General features: G+C 47.2%; 3 protein-coding genes across 7 annotated transcripts; 1 reads left to right on the plus strand and 2 right to left on the minus strand.

Annotated features, from left to right (window-relative positions):
* The first annotated feature begins 882 nt into the window (after nt 1–882).
* LOC123076808 (uncharacterized) lies at nt 883–4655 on the plus strand. Of its 5 annotated transcripts, none has more exons than XM_044498945.1 (8): nt 883–1271; nt 1928–2169; nt 3208–3279; nt 3401–3468; nt 3549–3699; nt 3782–3862; nt 4006–4095; nt 4274–4655. In XM_044498945.1, the coding sequence occupies exons 2-8, from the start codon at nt 1933–1935 to the stop codon at nt 4403–4405; spliced, it is 831 nt and encodes a 276-aa protein (XP_044354880.1). In that variant the 5' UTR covers nt 883–1271; nt 1928–1932; the 3' UTR covers nt 4406–4655. The 5 variants fall into 5 exon arrangements, with proteins under 5 accessions (XP_044354880.1, XP_044354882.1, XP_044354879.1 ...); XM_044498946.1 differs by lacking the exon at nt 883–1271 and adding an exon at nt 1368–1416; XM_044498947.1 differs by lacking the exon at nt 883–1271 and having other exon boundaries at nt 1282–2169; nt 4213–4655.
* Nucleotides 4656–4857: 202 nt separating this feature from the next.
* LOC123076807 (EEF1A lysine methyltransferase 2) lies at nt 4858–8281 on the minus strand. The gene is made up of 7 exons (XM_044498943.1): nt 7812–8281; nt 7516–7632; nt 6560–6694; nt 5794–5890; nt 5523–5626; nt 5301–5352; nt 4858–5185 (listed from the first exon to the last, which is right to left on the minus strand). The coding sequence occupies exons 1-7, from the start codon at nt 8138–8140 to the stop codon at nt 4988–4990; spliced, it is 1032 nt and encodes a 343-aa protein (XP_044354878.1). The 5' UTR covers nt 8141–8281; the 3' UTR covers nt 4858–4987.
* A 4347-nt stretch (nt 8282–12628) lies between these two features.
* Nucleotides 12629–13497, minus strand: LOC123073666 (uncharacterized). The gene has a single exon (XM_044496727.1). It carries the CDS (start codon nt 13433–13435, stop codon nt 12830–12832), a length of 606 nt encoding a protein of 201 aa, XP_044352662.1. The 5' UTR covers nt 13436–13497; the 3' UTR covers nt 12629–12829.
* Between the last annotated feature and the right edge of the window lie 6528 nt (nt 13498–20025).

The following is a 20025-nucleotide window of genomic DNA, read 5'->3' on the forward strand; positions in this document are numbered from 1 at the left end:
ACTAAACCCATGCCATTACAACACTAAACAATTTCCGTTGAAATTAGCATATACATTGTATATGTTTCATGGGAGCAAAAGCATATACAAGCTTACTTTGCAAAGAAATATAAAAGCGTTTAGATCAGGTACTTTCTTTACCGAGGGAGTACTAATGCTAATGCTAATGATGTCGTGTGATCTGAGGTTGTAACCTTTAGAGTAAGTAAACGCAGTCTTAATACTGAAACCAAGTGAAAGCACGAGAATTTGCTGGGAAATTAAGGGTGGTCGTACTGGTGGCGGGAAACGTGTGCAGGCCGTTAGTTAACCTGCTGCCTGGCTACGTCCTAGGTAAGGGGGTTAGTGGTGGGCCACCTACACTACTACAAGGGATCCATCCGCGATCCCCTCCGTTCTTCGAGTAGAGAGAATCTTTCTTCCAAGCTAATTAACTGATGGGATGGATGGCACGATTAGCAGGCCATCAGACGGACCACTGGTGTGTGTTCATGTAGCTGCACAGGAAACAAACTTGTTGTGACTTGCGATCTCTGGTCAACAGGTGTCGTCAGTAAAAAGAAAATTCAGTACAACAGTTCACAGTTGACAGGACCAGGCACTGCCATTGCTTGCTGTGAAATGAAATCACCATGGCCAGAGGGCAGTACTAAGACGTACTAGGTGCAACTGTATTTAAACTCATGAGTAACACACACTCTGAGGATCCGAAGAAACCTTGGCAGTAATGTCATGAGTTTACTCCTCCATTCTTACTTAGACTGCTCTGGTTTGTTCTCAACTCCAATACAAAAGGGTTGAAAACAATAGTAAAAGAGAGAGAGAGAGAGAGAGAGAGAAAAAAAGGGGAGTCCTGAAAGCAGGGTGGAAAGCTTTTGGAAAGTGACAAGAAATAGTAGTTGTATACAAAAGAGCAGGAGTATCAGTGAAGTTGTTGTGAGCGGTGAGGTGATACACTGACAGATGCATACTACTTATTCCCCTCTCTTCCTCCTCCTTGCCCTGCTTGGCGTTGCCTCTCTTCTAATTTAAATCCCAGGAGAAGGAAGGAAGGAAGGAAGGAGAAGACAGGGGTTGTATTTCTCCATTGGGGCGTTTCCCTTGGCTTGGCCTCCATTGTTTTCTTACATCCCCCTCCACTCCATCTCTTGCTTCCCAAACCTTAACCCCTCCCCCTCCCCCTCCCTTGCCTTAGCCATTAACCACGCCCCAAATCCAACCTTCAAAGCTTTCCTCCTCCTGCCGTCTTGGTGATAACTAACCTCCGCAAGGTAAACATTTCTTCCACTGATCATTTTCGTTGGGTTCTGCTGCTCATTTCTGATATAACCCATATTCAGTCAGACCACTGAAACCTCAGAGGCCTCTTCATCCATTCAGTTTATCTCTTCTTGATTTCTCCCTTCTCTTCTCTAGGTGAGTGAGTTTTCTTGGGTTTGGCTCTCGATTCATTGTCTCTCGTCTCCCCTTGCTCGGTGGTGTATTCTTTTCTGCTCCAAAGAACAATACTAATATTGAAGCTGTCTACAGCGCTTTTGATGCGATGAATGTTTTATGCGTATGCACGCGACACGACACTCGCCTTCCCTTGCGTTTACCGTCCAAAAGTTCAGACAATTTTGGCCTCTTCTTGGCCTCGATGCCGATGCTACCTGCCACTGATTCCAGCTGCTTCCAATTGACAGAAAAAAAATGGCTTTATCAAACTCCCAGTTTCTTGCGGTTATCAATTTCTTTAAACACGCTCGATGATGCCAGCGGTTGGCGCCGGCGCCGGGGCTTCCTGACAGAATAAATACCAGAAGCGGCAGTTGCATATTCGCGTTGCATTCCCTTGCCCTGCAAGCCTGCAACTGCGTGCCCGAGAGAGACAGAGTGTACAGGCCGCCATGGATGATTATACCTGCCTCTGCGTGCGTGCTTGCAGGGCCGATGGGTGAACACCTCGCGCTGCTGGTGGACCGCCTGCTCACGGAGTCCACGCTGGAGGCGGCCGTCGGGAGCAGGAAGCAGCCGGACGCGGAGGACACGCCGGCGGCGGTCGTCTACTGCTGTGACATCGCCGTCGCTGGCGGCGACCCGAGCAAGATGGTGGAGTGCAGGATCTGCCAGGAGGAGGACTGGGACGCCGGCATGGAAGCACCCTGCGCCTGCCGCGGCAGCCTCAAGGTAACAACAAAACACAGCAGTGTTCAGAACGCCTGATTATTATTATTTTTTCCCTTTTGGTCGAATTTTGCAGTAATTTAACTTCGTTGGCAAACAAAAAAAGAAGGATTCAGAAAAAGCTGCACAAGTTTTCTGATATGGGATGGGAAATTTGATCTGTTTTTAGTACGAGATGGAGTAGCCAATTGGTGTTTCTGATCTTAATTTTGGGTGCCTAGTTTGGTTTCCAGTAGTACTATGCTAGTGGAGTGTAGGTTTGACTTGCCATGAGGAAAAATTTGTTATTTTTGGTTGGGGTTAGATGCAGTAGGTTGTGTTTAATTAAAGTATCAGGAAAGCTCAGTGACAGATTTGATGATGAAATCAACCTTGTTTGCCTCAATGTACAGTAGCTTGCAAGGCAATGCCTAATGTTGGCCTTCCTCTTTGGATTGTGACATAAATAGACATGTAGTGCTGAAAAGTAGAAGTGAGTGTGGTTTTGACTTGCCATGAAGAAAGTGTTGATATTTGTTATGGTTGGGGTTAGATGCAGTAGGTTCTATTAGTTAAGTTAAGTAGTACTGTGTGAAAAAGGGTCAGCAATTTCAGGATGAAATCCACTATGTTTGCCTAGATTGTACTAGCTTGGAAGGTAGTAATGCCTATTCTTGGCCTTCCTTTTTGGACTGTGACATGTATATATAGTGTGCAACACAAAAAAAAAATGTAACTTTTTTGTAAATAATAATGCAAAACAAAAAGTAGGCGTTTTGTATTCCCTAAGTTGGAAGCAAGCGAGAGAGCTAAGCTCATCATCACACAATGCGTGAGACAACTACCTACACTATGTTCCACGCAGGGTCAAATGTAGGAGAGACTTTTAAGAAACATTCTGGCCTTTAGTCCTTTTTGTCGATGATTCCTCTCGTGTCAAATGATCCATTTATCATCATGATAGAGATATGCTTGGAATCGACTAAGAAGACGCGGTATTTCGGTCGATTACACCGGTGGATTAAATAAAACTAAACTATTATTACTTCTCCCTTCCTGCAGTACGCCCACCGAAAATGTATCCAGCGTTGGTGCAGCGAGAAGGGCGACACCGTCTGTGAAATATGCTTGCAGGTAAAAACAAAAAACAAAATTGCCTATCTACCTGATCGATGTACCGCTATTTTTGTTTTGTTGGTTGAAAAAACAGGCAAACATGTGTAGCCTTAGTCTTATGAGCTCTCTGTTTATGCAGCAATTCAGGCCAGGCTACAGTGCACCACAGCAGCTGTTCCACTATGGAAGCATACCAATGAACTTCAGGCAGGCAGTCATTTTGCAAGCTTTTTCCTGATGCAAAACCATGGGGATTTCTCTTTGTAAAACGTCTCTTGTGTCCACAGGGGGAACTGGGAGGTTGCGCGGCACGATCTCCACGACTCGCAGGTCATAACAATGGTGCCCTCGGAGCGCGACTTCATGGACGAGTACGACGACTACTTTCCAGTCAGGACGAGGAGCAGCGCCCTGTGCTGCCGGACAGTCGCCATCATTGTGAGTTCGTCAGAATAGGCTGTGGTTGGATCAATGAAGGGCTTTCTAATTAACAGCTAGCTATGCCATTGTGATCCAACAGTTCCTGGCCCTCCTGGTTCTCCGGCACACTCTTCCTCTCATGGTCGGCGGCGACGGGGAGTACTCGTTTGCTCTGTTTTTGGTAAGATATGTGAGCAACATTGCCTTGATCAGATCACACAGCACCAGCATTTTCTTCAGTGAATTTGATCTTGTTCTTGCATTCAATCAATCAATCAATCCTCTGATCTTGTTTTGCATTTTTATGGGGAATGAAAAAAACAGCTCCTTGTGCTGAGGACCGCCGGAATTCTGTTTCCGATCTTGGTGATGGTGAGAGCAATGGCAACCTTCCATCGTCGGCGTCGCCAACAGGTAATCCCATCCCTGAATGACCAGCCATTGTTGGGTTTGGAACCTGGTCAGGCGTAGTGATCCTGATAACAGTTGGCCGTCAGCAGAACACTGATACCAGTTTCACTTGCACTGCAGAGTTCTGCGTATACTATTTTCTGATGCATAACTCTGGGGTCTAGATCACTTGATGCTGCAGGGAAACCAGGGAACTTACATGTTCTTCTCGGACACCGAGGACGAGGACGACGAGGAGGAGGAGGAAGAAGAGGATGCCAACGCCGATCCTGCGCTGCCCCGCTACCAACCACGCCTTATCCCCATCTACTGACACCATACAAGTCGGCGCGGCGTCGGTGTGGTTAACAGAAGCAAAGATCCCAAGAAGCAGGGAAAAAGATACTGATGTAGTAGGATAGTCTGAAGCCACTCGCTTCTGTGTGCACAAGAAATAGAAGAATGTAGTGGCTCTGTACATACCACAAGACTGACCCAGACGATGTAACTTGTGAGCTTCTCAGGCTCTCCCATGTTCAAGAGATTACCAAAAATTACTTGCAAATGGAAGCAAGTATAAGCCAGTACCTTATCTGTTGTTTCCAGTAGGGTATTTAACATGATTGATCTACAGTTATTTGATTTGTCTTACTGACAGAGTGCATGGACTATTGATCAGTTTTCTGAGCATGCAGATTTCTGTACATCTGTTTGCAACATTTGCTTGATAAGCTTTAAAACAGTACAGTAACGCGTATATCCAGCCATAACAAAGCACCACTCTAGTGAATAACGTATCCGACAAGGTAAATTACCATCCATAGAAGAGCAGCTGTCCTGGGGTACATTGTTACTCACAGTCACAGGTCTGATAAGTTAGGGGCAGAGAGGGGGGATGGATACATATACATATATTTCATGTATGCAGGAAAGCAACGGTGGCGATGCAAACACCATCGACGTTTGGGTAAGCTTGGACATGGTCGAGGTACTTGAACACCACGGCATCGCTGGCTAGAGCTCCTTCAGAGACCATAGCGCCCAACTTTCTCTGGTTGAAGTTCTCCACCTCCTGCACTAGCTCATCCTTGGTCCTGCTGCAGGATGTGATGACCTACACATATGCACAGGTATCAGAGGATAATAATCCATTGATTTTCACGCAGTCATCTTTCTCAAATGTTAATTTTACTGTGAATGTACTGCTATGATGCAATGGAAGTACTGACCAGTATGCCACCAGGGGAAACCAAGCTGGCCACTGACTGCCAATACATCATTCTGAAATGCAGTAACGGAGACAAATTAATACATGGAAGCAATCAAGTGATCCCATCCTTTTGTCAAAATAAGTTCAGGCAATTCAAAGTGTTAAACCACAGCTATGAAGATTTATGATAATATCACTCATACGGATTAAGGTACATCTGAACACCTGAACATGCATTTACCTCTTTACAGGTCCATCAGGGTGGAGCCCTATTGCATCCAGAGTTCCTTCATCCATCACAAGTTCAAATCTCCTCTCCAACTTTGACTCCAGAACATCATCAACCTGCAAAAATAAAAAGGTTCATAAATCTGAAAGGGTTCTTTCTTCATCTTTCAAGTACGGGTACACTATGTTCAACATCACATGCTGAAGCACAAGAAGGCGCGAAAATGTGGAAATGAAATACGATCATGTAATGTGAACGTGTAATGCTCCACCGAGCAACTCACTAGGAAATTAATGTGCTCAAATCCATCACGAATTGCGAGGTTTCGAGCAAGCTCAATTGCGGCTTCACTGTAGTCAATGCCAGTTAGATCAGAAAACCTGTATATTTACATGACACATCAGTACTGCCAAGAGGTGTTAATAATGAGACAGGCTAAATGCATAAAGGAATTTCTCTTATGTACGAAAACCTACTAACGCCATAGAGACGCCTTTTGAAAGGAACAGGAGACTGCCAGTGCCAGCATAATCTTCCTCAAAGGACTATTTCAAAGTATATTATATGCTGTTTTAAAAGACAGCTCCATTATGATAATTGAGAATCATATGATACTCCATATCTTTTAACATGTCATACATAGACAAGATAAATGAATAGGGACCACCTCTACCATCAACTTGCCACTAACTGCGACAATCACATAGGCATCCAAATCTGAGTATTCTCATAAAAACATGGGAAGAAATAAAATTTAACTGCAACCATCTAATCCATAAAATGACGTGTGATGTCTCACAAACATGTGGACCCTGGGGCCACCAATCAGTAAGAGATCCAGAGCCATTTTGTGTAATCTTCCTAAAATCGTATGCTTTATTTATGTAGGGCATACAAATCCAGGATCAAAAAGATAATCAATCTAGTAAACATTATGAAAAGCAATTCATGGCCAGAGTATTAAAGTTGACAACAGTAATATTCATGTCAAGATTAGGTTTGGGAAATGGAAACCAACAAGTAGTCAGTGTCCTGTTTCCACAGCATACCCTTGTTTTGCAAGCTGCTGTAAGAGTCGTCCGCTCCCGGTTCCTATGTCAAGTACGCTGCAGCCAGGCAAATCCTTGCTGGAGCATAAGTTTTTCGTCCAGCCTACAAGGACATCCATGGCCTCGGTGCCAAACCTGCAACAGATGCCAACCAGACAGTCATTTCACTCTGAAATCTTCAAGCAAGAGAAACTCTACAGAATCGCCGACTATAGATAGCTGCAAGAAACAGCTCGTCTGTCCAAAACAGTGAACAGGTAGAGAAAAAGGACCACGCTATGAGTTGTGATATTCATTTGGCCAATGGGCAGTGTACACAAGCTTGTATCAGCCAAACTACGATAGAAAACAATACTTGCCCATATTTGTTGATATCAGACCTCGTTGCTTTATTCTCAAATATTTTCCCACAAGAAAGGCAAGTCTGGGAAAGGCGAGAAACAGCTGGCTGTCCAAAATAGTTATCAGACAGAGGAAGAGGATAACACGATAAGTTGTGATTTTCATTTAGCCACCAGGCAGCGCACACCAGCTTATACCAGCCAAGCTCCAATAGATAACCATATTAGCACATAATTCCTGATATCAGATCTCATTGCGCCGATTCTAAAATATTTTTTCCACGAGAAAGGCAAGTCTAAGCGGCATGTGTCGCGTTTGTTTTGCATTTATTAAGAGGCAGCAGAGTCCCTTGATTGCGCTCCTACTGCTCTTGCCATGATGCTAGCAAATCTAAAAACCTAAATGCTCATGATTCCATCAATTAAGATTTAATATCAGGTTGATTGCTCTCCTTACTGGTCTTGCCATGATGCTAAACAAAGCTACAGCCTAAATTCTCATGACTCCATTTATTAAGGTTCAACATCAGGCGGAAAAACTGTTGCTCTAAATCTTAGCGCAGCTTATATAGCCTTCTTCTCCCCGTGCGTAAAAGCAGTAAGTAGAAATCTTACCAGTCATCCGCGTGGCTGCGTTCATGGTAATTAGCTAGGTCTTCGGCGTACGCGCCGTCCTGGTAATTGTGCAGGCCCAGCATCGGCGGCACAACGTCGGGCACATCCTTGTCAAAGCTGCTCAAGATCAGGAACAGTCAATTTCGATCCACTCCGCAGACAGACTAAAAAATTGTGTAGTTCCGGAGGGGGCGGAATGCAATTGTGCGGGGAGATCGATCGATGGATCGGTGGACTCCCCAAATCACACAGACGGAAGGGAACCAGATCGCGGCGGATCGGCGGGCTGGCCTGACCTGAAGTCGGAGGAGTGGTGGGCGCTGAGGGAGGAGGAGCAGGCGGAGGGCGCGGCGGCGGAGGCCGCGGAGGAGGAGGCCGAGGAGGGGCAGGAGGCGAGGAGCACCTCGGCGGTGTCGGCGTAGCGCTGCTCGTCGTCGAGGGTGCTGCCGTAGTCGCTCTTGATGGACCAGGAGTCGGCCGCCACGGAGCGGTCGTCGTCCGACGCCATCTCGCCGGGCGGGCCTCCCCCCGCGGCCGCGGCGGGGGGCCCGCCCCAGACCCCGGTCCCGAGCATCCGCGTCGGGAACATCTCCGGGTCCTCCGGCGGCCACCGTATCCCCGCCATGCCCGCCGCGCGCTCGCCGGAGATGGACGCCGGAGCGAACCCTAGCTCGCCGGTGCGGTGCGGTGCGTGTCGGTCGGGGTGGAGGGAGGGAGGGGTCGCGTGCGTGCGTGCGTCTGGGTCCGGGACGGAGGGAGGGAGAGGGAGAGGGCTGGCCCGCGTGTCGGTGTGGGAGCTGGGCGGAATGGGGCGCGTGGTGGCGGGGGCGGGGAGGCTGGGGGTGGGTCGATGACGGGCGGGCCCGGCGCTGTGGTGGGCCGTGTGGCAGTGACGTTTTGGGTGGGATCGGTGAGGTGGAGGCTGGTGTCCTTTGCGGGAGACGTACGGGAGTTGAATGGAATGGAGGGGAAGGCCGTTGGTCGTTGGGCTTTTGGCATGGGTAATCTCATCGCCCATAAGTACTACTAGCACTACTCCTATAGATTTGCCTCAAAAAAAACTACTCCTATAGATTTACCTCAAAAGAAATTTACTCCTATAGATTCTTTAAAACAAAAAAACTAGTACTACTATATGAAAAATCCACAGATAGCCCTCGAAAAATATCCTGATGTTTCTATAAAAAATGAAAAATCCTGATTCTAAAAAAATATATGGAAAATTCTAAAGAAAAAAAACTATATCAAAAAACATCCCTCAAAAAAATATGAAAATGTTACACCAACCCAAAACATCTTACACCAACCCAACCTAAAATGGCTTTTAAGGGTTACCCTAATACCTCTTGGCCCCTCAAACTTTGCCCCAAGCTCTAGCTCTCGGTTATCGAATTTCACCGACACATAAGGCCCACTCATTGGTGTGTGAGATCATGTTTATTTATATTTTATTTTTTCCTTTGTGTTCTCTGAGTCCCTCGCAATGCACGAATAGGGAATCGAGGAGGCGACTCTCCTCCTCGAGGTGGGTGGAGGTGCATGAGTTCTGCATGAAGGGGCGACGACACACATGGAGTGGTTGTGGGAGGGGGTAATGCGCCCCGGGAGATCTAGACGACGATGCTGCCACGGGGGGAGGGGGCAACAAGCAAGGATGTTGCGGAAGGGGAGAATGCGCCACGAGGGAGCATGCTGGTGACACCGACATCACGTGGGGCATATGTGAGGAAGGGGCGAGCGGTGAAAATTATTCTCGCCAATGTCAGTAGTGGATGGTTGGGGTTGTAGTGTGGGGGCGTAGGCATCTCCAACGTCGACCCCCAAACTGCCTAGGGGGCTATGCGGGAGTCCGGATACGAGCCACGTAGGACTCCGATACCCCCCCCCATCTACCCAGAACTAAGGCGAAGCCTGCGCTTTTGTAGTTGGCCACACTGTTTTCGCGGCAAAATTCCCCCACTCTCTTCTTCCATCTCGTCACTCTCCACCCAATTCCCGCCCTTTGTCCCCACTCTCTTCTTCCCTACCGCCGCCGACACATGGACCCGAAGGGGAACCTGCCGGAGACGGAGATGGTGGAGGGTCTGAACGTCACACTCGCACGGAAGATCAACTTGGAAACACAGCAAACCCTAGCTCGCCGGAGATGGACGCCGGACCGAACCCTAGCTCGCCGGTGCGGTGTGGTGCGTGTCGGTCGGGGTGGAGGGAGGGAGGGGTCGCGTGCGCGCGTGCGTTTGGGTCCGGGACGGAGGGAGGGAGAGGGCTGGCCCGCGTGTCGGTGTGGGAGCTTGGCGGAATGGGGCGCGTGGTGGCGGGGGTCAGAGGTTGGAGGTGGGTCGATGACGTGTGGGCCCGGCGGTGAGGTGGGTCGTGTGGCAGTGACGGTTTGGGTTGGATCGGTGAGGTGGAGGCTGGTGTCCTTTGCGGGAGACGTACGGGAGTTGAATGGAATGGGGTGGAAGGCCGTTGGTCGTTGGGGAACGGATTGGGCTTTTGGCATGGGCAATGTGATCGCCCATAAGTACTGCTACTATAGATTCTTAAAAAAAACTAGTACTGGCTATATGAAAAATCCAGATAGCCCTCACAAAAAATGTGGAAAAATCCTGATGCTTCTATAAAAAATTGAAAAATCCTGATTCTAAAGAAAACTATATGGAGAATCCTAAAGAAAAAAACTATATGAAAAAACATCCCTCAAAAGATTATGAAAATGTTACACCAACCCAACCTAAAATGGCTTTTAAGGGGCACCCTAATACTTCTTGGCCCCTCAAACTTTCCCCCAAAGCTCTAGCTCTCGGTTCTCAAATTTCACTGACACGTAGGGCGCACTCATCAGTGGTCATGTTGTTTTTTTCCTTTGTATTCCCTGAGTCCCTTGCAGTGCGCGGATAGGGAACCAGGGAGGCGACTATCCTCCCCGAGCTCATGGAGGAAGTACTCCTCCTCGGGGTGGGTGGAGGTGCGGGAGTTCTGCCTGAAGGGGCGACGACACAAGTGGAGCGGATGTGGGAGGGGGTGATGTGTCCTGAGAGATCTAGACGGCGATGGTGCTGCCGCCTGGGGAGGGGCAACAGACACGGATGTTGTGGGAGGGAGAACGCGCCACAACGGAGCATGTCGGTAACCCCGTCATCACGTGGGCCATATGTGAGGAGGGCGTGGGGCGAAAGTTATTCTCAATAGTGTCATTAGTGGATGGATGGGGAGTTGTAGTGTGGGGGACTTAACAGTTTGAGGTGGGGTGGGGGTCAGGATGTGGGTCGGGCCGGCCCACCAGGTCGTTGACCCAATCCAGAAATTCAAGGCCAATGGGTCCTGTGGGCCGGTCTCAAACGATATTTGGGTCAACAGAGCTGGCATCAGGTGACCCGTTGGGTCAGCTGGGTCGGTCCACCTAATAGTCTTATATCTCACAACAGTTGCGATCTTGGGTGTGCCAGTGTTTTCGTAGGACCCGATTTTGCGACACAGTGTTTCGTATAATATGAACAACAAAATTGTCTTGATATGTTTCGGCAAGATGCGCACGTACGAAACCACAAGCAGACATCTTGATTTCTTTCTATTAACCATGTATTAGAAATCTTATTAATTTTACATTAGTCGGATTCCATTAAACCTTACCTGATTTTAACATCTCATTTGTCGAAAAGTTAATGTAAAGCAAGATTTTGAGTTGACCCGAAATACCCATCGGGCCAACAAGGCCATTGACTATTCTTTATATGGGTCGACCTGTGGCCTCTGAAATTGGCCTTGAGGCCACAAGGGCCGGGTCCAAGGCCAGGTCCAGACCGGCCCATTCCCATTATGAGGTGGGTGGCTCCCATTTTCGGGACCTCGGGAGATGAATCATAGCACCGTTTGATGAAGATATGGATGGTGTACTTCACGGAAGATCCGACGATGTTGAGATGGTCACTCAAGGCGCACTATGAGAGACCAACACAACATCAGATGAAATATACTCCCTCCGTTTCAAAATAAGTGACTCAATTTTATACTAGCTTTGTACTAAAATTAGTACAATAGTACAAAGTTGGGTCATTTATTTTGGGACGGATGGGGTACTTTAAATATACAATTATATCCGCCTGGCGTATTATTTTTTATAAATGGATGGTTAGAGTTTCACTTTAATGACCATGTCAATACAGGACACAACCTACATTTGCGATAAAATCAATGGATTTTCACAGCTCGACGATGCTCTAAAGTGAGAGCACAAGGAGAGGCTCTAAGTTTTAAAAGGAATGAAGAGTCTGTCTATAGCTGGAATTTGATCACGTCAGTGGACTTTCTGATTTAACAAACCACCCACTTAAAAACATGATTAAGGAAGGACAGAGTGCATGCATGATGCATTGATCCGAATATTATCTTTGGTATCTCATTGTTTGCATCCACACAAGCCAACATGGACTAAAATAATGCCCATTTGTGGCCTGTTGTTTAGCTTGGCAACTAGCAAGTCCAGCTGAGGTCCAGTGCACAAAGATATCCTTCCTGCAAATGCAAAGTAGCATCCAGCTCCTCCCTCCAACCTGTGTGCCGTCTGTCTGGCTATCAATCATGGCACACCAGATCATAATAGGGTCATATATTGTGTAGATCATTTTCACAATTTTTTTGTGCATCCCTAAAAAACTAACAAAAATTACAGTTAAAAATGGAGCATTGTTGACATAATTTTTTTGATTGATGCCCCAGGATCTTCTTTATTGTATATACCAGAGGTATGTAGATTGTAGAATGGATGGGAAAACAGATTTGTCAATTTGACATGGGCCAAAAGAATGTAGTGTAGAGCACTTTACAGAAAAGAGGAAAAAGAAATGGAGAAAAAGAAGCTATCCTTCCTGCAAAGTACTACTAGCATCCAGCTCCCTACACCACAACCTGTGTGCCGTCTGTCTGGCTATCAATCATGGCACACAAGATGATAACAGTATCAAATATTTATGAGATCATTTTCACTATTTTATCGTGAACCCCTAAAAATCTGCCAATACCAAATTGCAGTTAAGAAATGGAGTGTTCTTGTCATACCAAATATTTTTTGATTGATGTGCCCAGGATCTTCTTTATTGTATACTTGTGGATGGAGAAAAAACAGATTTGTCAATTTGACACAGGCCAAAAGAATGTACTGTAGTGAACTTTACAGAAAAGAGAAAAAGAAATGAAAAAATAAAAGAGAAAGCTAGAAGCTAATTCGACCATGTACACTCGAGAGCCAGCTCAATCTAGCTGCCTAACACTAGCGTGGCACCAACCGGCCGATCGGGCCGGCCGCCGCGTCGCGTCACGGCGCCTCCTCGATGGTGTCCAGCACCGGCTGCCACGACCGTAGCCGCCTCAGCCCGACGGTGGTGCCGCTCGACTTGGCCCCGGCGCCGCTCGTGGGGTGTCCGGCGGGGGCATCCTGGAGCTGCAGCAGGCCGACGACAGGGAACACCCTGCCGGCGTCGCCATTGCTCGGCCTGGAAGAGGCGCCGCGGCAGCCGTTGCTGCTGTTTCCGCCCCGTCGCCGTCTGGTGGTGGTGACCACGATCCTCCGCCACGCGGCGGTGGCGGCCGTGGCGGCGCCGTGGGAGGCGGCGGCGAGCGCGGCCATCTCGTCGTCGGTGAGCACGGAGTAGAGCATGTCCATGGGGAGCAGGAAGTAGGCGCGGCGCGGCTGGAGGAGCTCGTCGGCGGCGACGCCCGGCACGCGGCAGCCGACGGCGAGGCGGCACGCGTCGCACACGAACTTGCCCGGGTGGTCCAGCATCAGCTCCGACGCCCGCACCGGCCGCGCCAGCCGCGTCACCCGCCCGTCCGCGTGGATCACCTTGCATCCGCCGCCGCTCGACGCCGAAGCCGAGCCGGGCACCGGCGCCAGCGACATGCACGCCGGCTTGTTCCCCATGAGAGAGGTAGAGGTAGAGAGAGAGAGAGAGAGGGTCAGGTGGTGTGACCGTGTGAGAGAGGGGTGGGGTGGGGGATCAATGGAGACGGTGTGGGTATATGATCGACGGAGGTGGTGGTAAGTTGATGGTGGGTGATGCATGGAAAAGGACAAGCAAATGATTAGTGTGCTGCAGCTCAGGGGTTAGGACAGCAGCAGCAGCTGGCTATCAGCATTCAGCTCGCTGAACTTGTGGCCACAGCTAGCTACCACTCTGCATTGTTTTATTAGCTAGCAATGGCGATGTGGCAGCGGGAGGCAGCCGGACAGCTTGGCGTCGATCGCCATGGACAAAAGCGAAGAGGAAAACAAAGCAAAAAAAGAGTTCGGGTTTGATCTCATCCGGCCGGCGGGCTTGATTATAATTAGCAGCATAATTTGACAGACCATGGTCTTGGTAGGACGTCACTGTAGCGCTAGTCTCTCCCCGCAGGCTGCGCCGCTTAGAGTATGTGGACGGGCGACGGCGACGACCACGACCGGGGAGGGCTTAACAAATTGAGTCCGGCAGCAACGACCTCTCCGTGCTTGCTAGCTAGCTACTCATTGCTGAGTTGGACACCACGAACAATTCAGAGGTTTTTCTTTTTCGTTCTTGATTAGTTCAAGTAAGGGGGGACGCATCGGGCCATTTCCCTTCTTCTAATTAACTGATGAATTCAATAAGAAGAATATATGATGGGTTCAATCTGCAGAGAGGATCGAGTCACTGGATCTGTCAATCTGCAGATCCATCATAAGCAATCTGCAGAGAGCTTGCTTGTTCTACGGAAACGTACACCGCACACGATCGAGTCACAGTGAACGATCGATCACTCGGTAAATCGTCAAAAAATTCAGAGTTGCTCGCCGTCCTTGGGACGTTCATTTGACATTTGGAGTGGACCATGGAAGATGATAATACTATCATTTATCAACGCCACGGCGGTTGCTTTTGAGTTCAGACTTGAGAGCCTAACTGAACATTGAGGTTGATTATCAATTCAGTAAAATAAGCGTGATTGGAAATCCCAGCTTCAGGAGCTAGTTTAATATATGCATATATATTAGCTTACTTTGGCACATCGTGTTTTAGTTTTGCTTTCATTCCAACCATTATTCTGCTGCTCTATAAAATTGGACGGACGGATGGATGTATGGATTAACAATTCAGGATTTGGGGGTTGGGGAGACTTGGCCTGGCTCTGGAGCGGCGCGAAAGCGACGCGGACGGACGCCAGCTTGGCATTCAACGTACGGGAGCTGCAAATCTCAGGACCTGGCATATGTATATTTGGTTCTCGAACCATATATTCCCGCAATCTCTGCCTACCTCTGTGCTTGCCACGCCAATCATCTCTAGTTTTGTTTTTTTTATTATCATCGGCGATGCAACGATACTTTTTATATGAGCTTTTCATGGCGAGATTGCTGTGAGCCTCTGACATGCTTCTACGCCTTTGGATCAGCACACAACCATCTTGTGTCTCCACGTAACCCAGATATGTATAACCAACAAACCACAATTTTGGTAAATATAAAAAAAAACGCACACACACACACACACAATTTTGCTATACCACTCTGCTCAAGTTGTACCTTTTTTTATTAATGATAAATAATAATGCTGTAATTCTGAAACTAGTAATGATAAGTTAGAATTTCAAAAAATAGGAAGGACGCCATCAATACTAGCGTCCAGACCTGGTCGCTGTTGCAAACCACGTCCACACCTGGACGCTATTCTTAGCAGCGTCCGTTGTTTGGCTCAACCTAGCCCAGAAAAGTCCTCGCCTTCGTCCGACCTAAGGGCAACTCCGACGCGGCAACCTAAATTGACGCAGAATTTGTTCGTTCTTTGTTCATTTGGATCGGTCAGCCGGATGTCAATTTCCATTTTTGTCCGCCGGTCCGAAGATGCGAGCAACACGGACGAACATATTTCACATTTGCGCTGGATTTCATTTTTTTTAGATAAAACAGCCAGCAGAAGTCCAATTTACATTAATTAAAACTAAAAAAAATAAATGAAAAGATAAAAGAAACAGTTAGCGGCGGGCAGTAGATCTAGGCATCGTCATTTTCCTCCTCCTCCTTGGCCAGGTCGACATAGATGGCGTCTCCATCCACGGGAACGCCTGATGGATGGCTGGCAGCGTAGCCGCTTGCTGCGCCACCAACTGATGCTTCTCCTGCCGCTCGGCCTCCTCGTCTATCATGCTCACCCGCACAGGCGTGCATGATATACGATGGCAACGTGCTCGTCCACGACCATGATTGCCCAAGCAGCGACCATGGCTCCTCCTCCATAGGCTCGGGCGCGAGCGGTGCTGGTGGCGGTGGGGGCATGTTAGCCTCCACTCTAGCCGCCGATTCAACCTGTGTGTGTGCAAGGCTAGGCCACTTGGCGAGCTCCTTGCACTCGGCCTCCTCAATGGACCTCATTGTGGCCTCCTCGAGGGCCACAATGTAGGACTCCTAATCCTCGCCCCTTCACCATGACCGATGGCGATGGTGGACCAGCGAGCGCGCGTGGTGCGCGGGACGCATCCTTGAAGCACGACCGACAACGCTGGTCATGCTCAGTGGCGAACTACGCGTCCTAGTTCGGCGAATCCATCATGGAGGATGGGTCGCGGCGATGGTCGTCCGGGAGTAGACACGATGATGGTGGATCTCCATCAGCTGCGTGCGGCCTGAGTCCGGCACGGTCGGCACCAGAACCCTATCGAGGTTGATATGCCACCCGTGCGGCAGGTTCACGTTGGGCTACGACACCGACACACCATGCTTCCAAAAGTGCCGGCAGTGGTGCACTGACACATAGAGGCAAAATCACGACAGCCGACTCAAGATCGACTTATCTGTTATCATAAACTAGCCAGTTACCAATTGTATTGCCCAAAAGTAACAACCTAGTCACATATATAATATACGCTTGTAACCATTGAGTAAATTGTACACAAGACCAAACAAAGAAGATTCAACGAGGCCATGGAACAACTCACATGCTCCAACCATAGGTCTAGTGGATGATCCTAATGATGAGTGAATGATCCTAATGACAAGCAGCTAGTGAGATGATGTTGCTCCTGTGATGATCGATGATGTCCGTGCTAGAGCTTGCTTACCACCTAGCAAGGTAAGAAGCGATGGCTGCAGATCGTATTAGAGTATATAGGTCATGAAATCTCTATCTATCAAAGTAAAATGACTCGGTTGAGCCCAATCAGAGCACCAATGAAAGGGCAATGACTGGACGCCATCCGTACTAGAGTCCAGACCTGGACGCCATCCGTACTAGCGTCCAGACCTGGACGCAGTTAGCAATGGAGTCCATCCTGGACGCTGTTATTCCTAGCGTCCTTCCTATTTTTATAATTTTCACCGGCCATTTATCAGTTTCGGAATTATAGAATTATCATTTACTATTAATAAAAAATTCGGCAAGTTGTACTTGGACAACCTGAGGGACAGCATTTCGAGGATACTGAGCTACCTTGATTTGACCTTTCTGGTGGCTCGAGTGTTGTGGGGTCGCTAAGGGTGTGTTTGGTTCCTTGCATAGCCTCACGCTGCAGCGTGTCCACCATCCTGGCCGAGTCTAGGCCGACTTAGCTGATGCAAAATGAGTTTGAGATGTATGTTTGGTTGTGTGCATGTTCTAAGGCAGGCCAATGTGAGGCGTTGTTTGGTAGGTTGTACACTATATCCTGGCTGAGCTATTGAACTTTGTTAGGTCAAGCCGATACCAGGTGCGCGTCATCCGCACGAGCTCTTTACCAACGCTTCATGACGCCGTCGCGACGCCGAGCGGTCATGCCTGGCCGGCATAGGCACGCCTCCCCATCCGATGAAGCTCCTGCAAAGCACACGCATCGGATGCGTGTTCACCATCCTGGCGCCAACGGGCAGAGCAGCACGGACGTCCGGCGGCAGGGTCACGGGAGCTTGGACCGGTGGATGAAGGGAAAGCTTGGATGTTGGGATTGAGGCGGACGAGGGAGCTCGTATCGGCGGCGAGAGGGAGCTCCTAGCGGCGGCTTCGCTTGGTTGGTGTGCTCGATCCCATCTGATGCGTGAGAGAAGAGAGATATGGGAGGTTGCGGTGGCACTTTTAGAGTAATTACGGAAAATATAAGGGACAATCCAATGTACCATTTCGTTTTAAGTGGTGGCGCGGTTGCGGGCGCGAGGCTGCATTGAAGAAACGTCTGATTCCCGCGTTCCTCTTAGCCAGGCTGAGAGACCTCTTTTTGCATGAGGAGGCCATGCTGAGGAGGCCACACAGGAAACCAAGCGACTAGGATTTTGTATCCCCGATACGAGCCAGGTGCGACCTAGTTAACCAAACATGCCCTAAACTCTCCACTTCGGTGTGTGTTGTTGGTTATGAGTAAAAAACATCTATATAACCATAATGCATCTGTTGGTTTTAGCAAGGTTCTAGAAGGTTTAATATTTTTTTCTTTATTTTTGTGTTTTTTCTACCGGTTTTGATATACTTTTTTTTCTCCCTTCCTTTTTTTTCCTTTTTTTTCTTTTCATGTTTTAATTCACGAACATTTAGAAAATATATTTAAAAAATTCTAAATAAAATTTCCAAAATCATCAATATTTTTAGAAGTTATGAATATTTTAAAGTTCACAAACATTAAAAAAATATGTGTGCCATGAAACAGTTTTAAAGTCATGGATATTTTTTTTCAAATTTATGTTTTTTTAATTAGCAACTACCTCAAAATCCATGAACATCTCTTGATTCGATGAACCCTTTGAAATAAAAAAAAGATAAACGGTTTTTTCCGAGTTACAAGGGGAATGAGAGGTGAAAAAGCTAAGCGAGCGAGTGTAATAGGGAACCACACTATGCAAGAGTATCATGGGCTGCATGTGAGTGTTATAGCAGCAAATCCATTGTTTCAACATGGAATAGCAGCAAACCACCACCGACCGACACCAAGACCGAAATGTGTAAGGACAGGATAATCACGCACAAACAAGTCTGCTCTATTATCAGAACAAATACCAACTCCAACAACAGCCCTACTCGGTATACAAATGAAAAAACCACCACCAAAATATTTAAAGCGCAAGCCAACGCATCTAAAATCAGAACCTAGCAACCAACCAAACATGTTTTTGATCAAGTTGTTTAAAGTTCATAATATGATTTCTCAAATAAATGATTTTTGCAGGAGGATAATACTTTCCAATAAATGCATTTTTACATTTTGACTAATGCTATTTCTGGGCAAAGACAACAACCATTCCTTAGCTCTATCTCTTATGGAGAAGGTAAATAATTTTAGTTTTATAATGTCATTATTGTCCACATCTTTAGATTTTTGCATATCACAAAGTTCAACAAAATTATTAAGATGAGCAGCAACATCTTCATTATAATTTGCATAAAATGGTTGTTTCATAACAAGATTTGACTGAGCAGGTTTAATTCACACGACCTTGCACCGGTGGCGGGAGTAGCAATAAGAGTACTAATAAAATCATTATTATTGGTATTAGTAAAATCATAAAGCTTTGTATTGTTGGCAGTAGACATGTTTGCAATAAGAACATGAGCGGCAATTAAAGAGATTTTTGGTGTTTTGATTTTTTTAAGCAAGCAAAGCAAAAAAAAAGTAACTAGGCAAGATAGATAACAATAATGTAGTGTGATAATGTGAAATACCTCTTTGTATAAGACTCCCCGACAATGGAGCTAGAAATCTTGCCTTGTAAGAGTGTTTGGGTACCCCTCAAGTATAAGGATGAAGCAACCTAACGGTGAGTATTTTCCTCGGACGGCGTGTTTCGAGATGTCTGCCGGACTTTGATCGCTACGGCTACCCAGATGGTGTATTTTACCATGTCTGCTCGGCCTTCCAACGCTGCGGCCATCGCACTCTTCCTTATTCTGTCAATCGTCTGGTCGTTTATCCTAGGTTCCTTATGCTCACGTGGTTTTGGGTGGGGGTGCCCGGTTCAGGTCATTTGCCGAGGGGAGGGTAGTCGAGTTTTCTATCTACCCAACTGTAATATGAAAAGAATATCTCAGTTCATTTGCTCAAGCTAACGACTTTTATATCACCCAAAGAAAGACATGTACAACGATCATCATTGCCCATTGTTAGTAAATACAAGGCAAATAATACGCAATACAAACATAATCACTTGCAGACAATTCACATAAAAACATCCTTCAAATAGTTAATCTATGATCTTAGTTACATTTGTCGTTTGCCTCTTTGTGAATCATTCATAAAATACGTTGTTCATAAGTTGCTTGCCTTCTTGGCTTCAATTGGTCTTTGTGCCAAAGGCGTAACGGGTCATCTATTTTTTTTGAGCCAACAATGATTCCGAAGCATGAAAACATAGTAATTGATCATTATTATGTTATAGACTTCATTAGGATGCACGTGGGTTACAATGGGCTTCCGGGCTGAAATTTGTGTTGTTGGATACTACAAGCATCCATTTCTGGTCGCATAGACCCATTCGAACAAAGGCCGAATCATGGACACAATAGTCTTTGCGCAAAAAGACGAATCATCCACTTCAATTTATCT

This window comes from Triticum aestivum, chromosome 3D (genome assembly GCF_018294505.1).
Source record: "Triticum aestivum cultivar Chinese Spring chromosome 3D, IWGSC CS RefSeq v2.1, whole genome shotgun sequence".
Classification (NCBI taxonomy): Eukaryota; Viridiplantae; Streptophyta; class Magnoliopsida; order Poales; family Poaceae; genus Triticum; species Triticum aestivum.

Bases quoted from the DNA above. Each gene is read 5' to 3' on its own strand.
- LOC123076807 (XM_044498943.1), bottom strand. From the start codon at position 8,140: ATGGCGGGGATACGGTGGCCGCCGGAGGACCCGGAGATGTTCCCGACG. The intron at 5,627-5,793 runs GTGAGTTGCTCG...TTATTTTTGCAG, and splicing joins TTGAGCACATTAATTTCCTA to GTTGATGATGTTCTGGAGTC. The intron at 5,353-5,522 runs GTAAATGCATGT...ACTGCATTTCAG, and splicing joins CCTGATGGACCTGTAAAGAG to AATGATGTATTGGCAGTCAG.
- LOC123073666 (XM_044496727.1), bottom strand. From the start codon at position 13,435: ATGGGGAACAAGCCGGCGTGCATGTCGCTGGCGCCGGTGCCCGGCTCG.
- LOC123076808 (XM_044498944.1), top strand. From the start codon at position 1,894: ATGATTATACCTGCCTCTGCGTGCGTGCTTGCAGGGCCGATGGGTGAA. The intron at 3,469-3,548 runs GCAGGCAGTCAT...TTGTGTCCACAG, and splicing joins AGCATACCAATGAACTTCAG to GGGGAACTGGGAGGTTGCGC. The intron at 3,700-3,781 runs GTGAGTTCGTCA...GTGATCCAACAG, and splicing joins GCCGGACAGTCGCCATCATT to TTCCTGGCCCTCCTGGTTCT.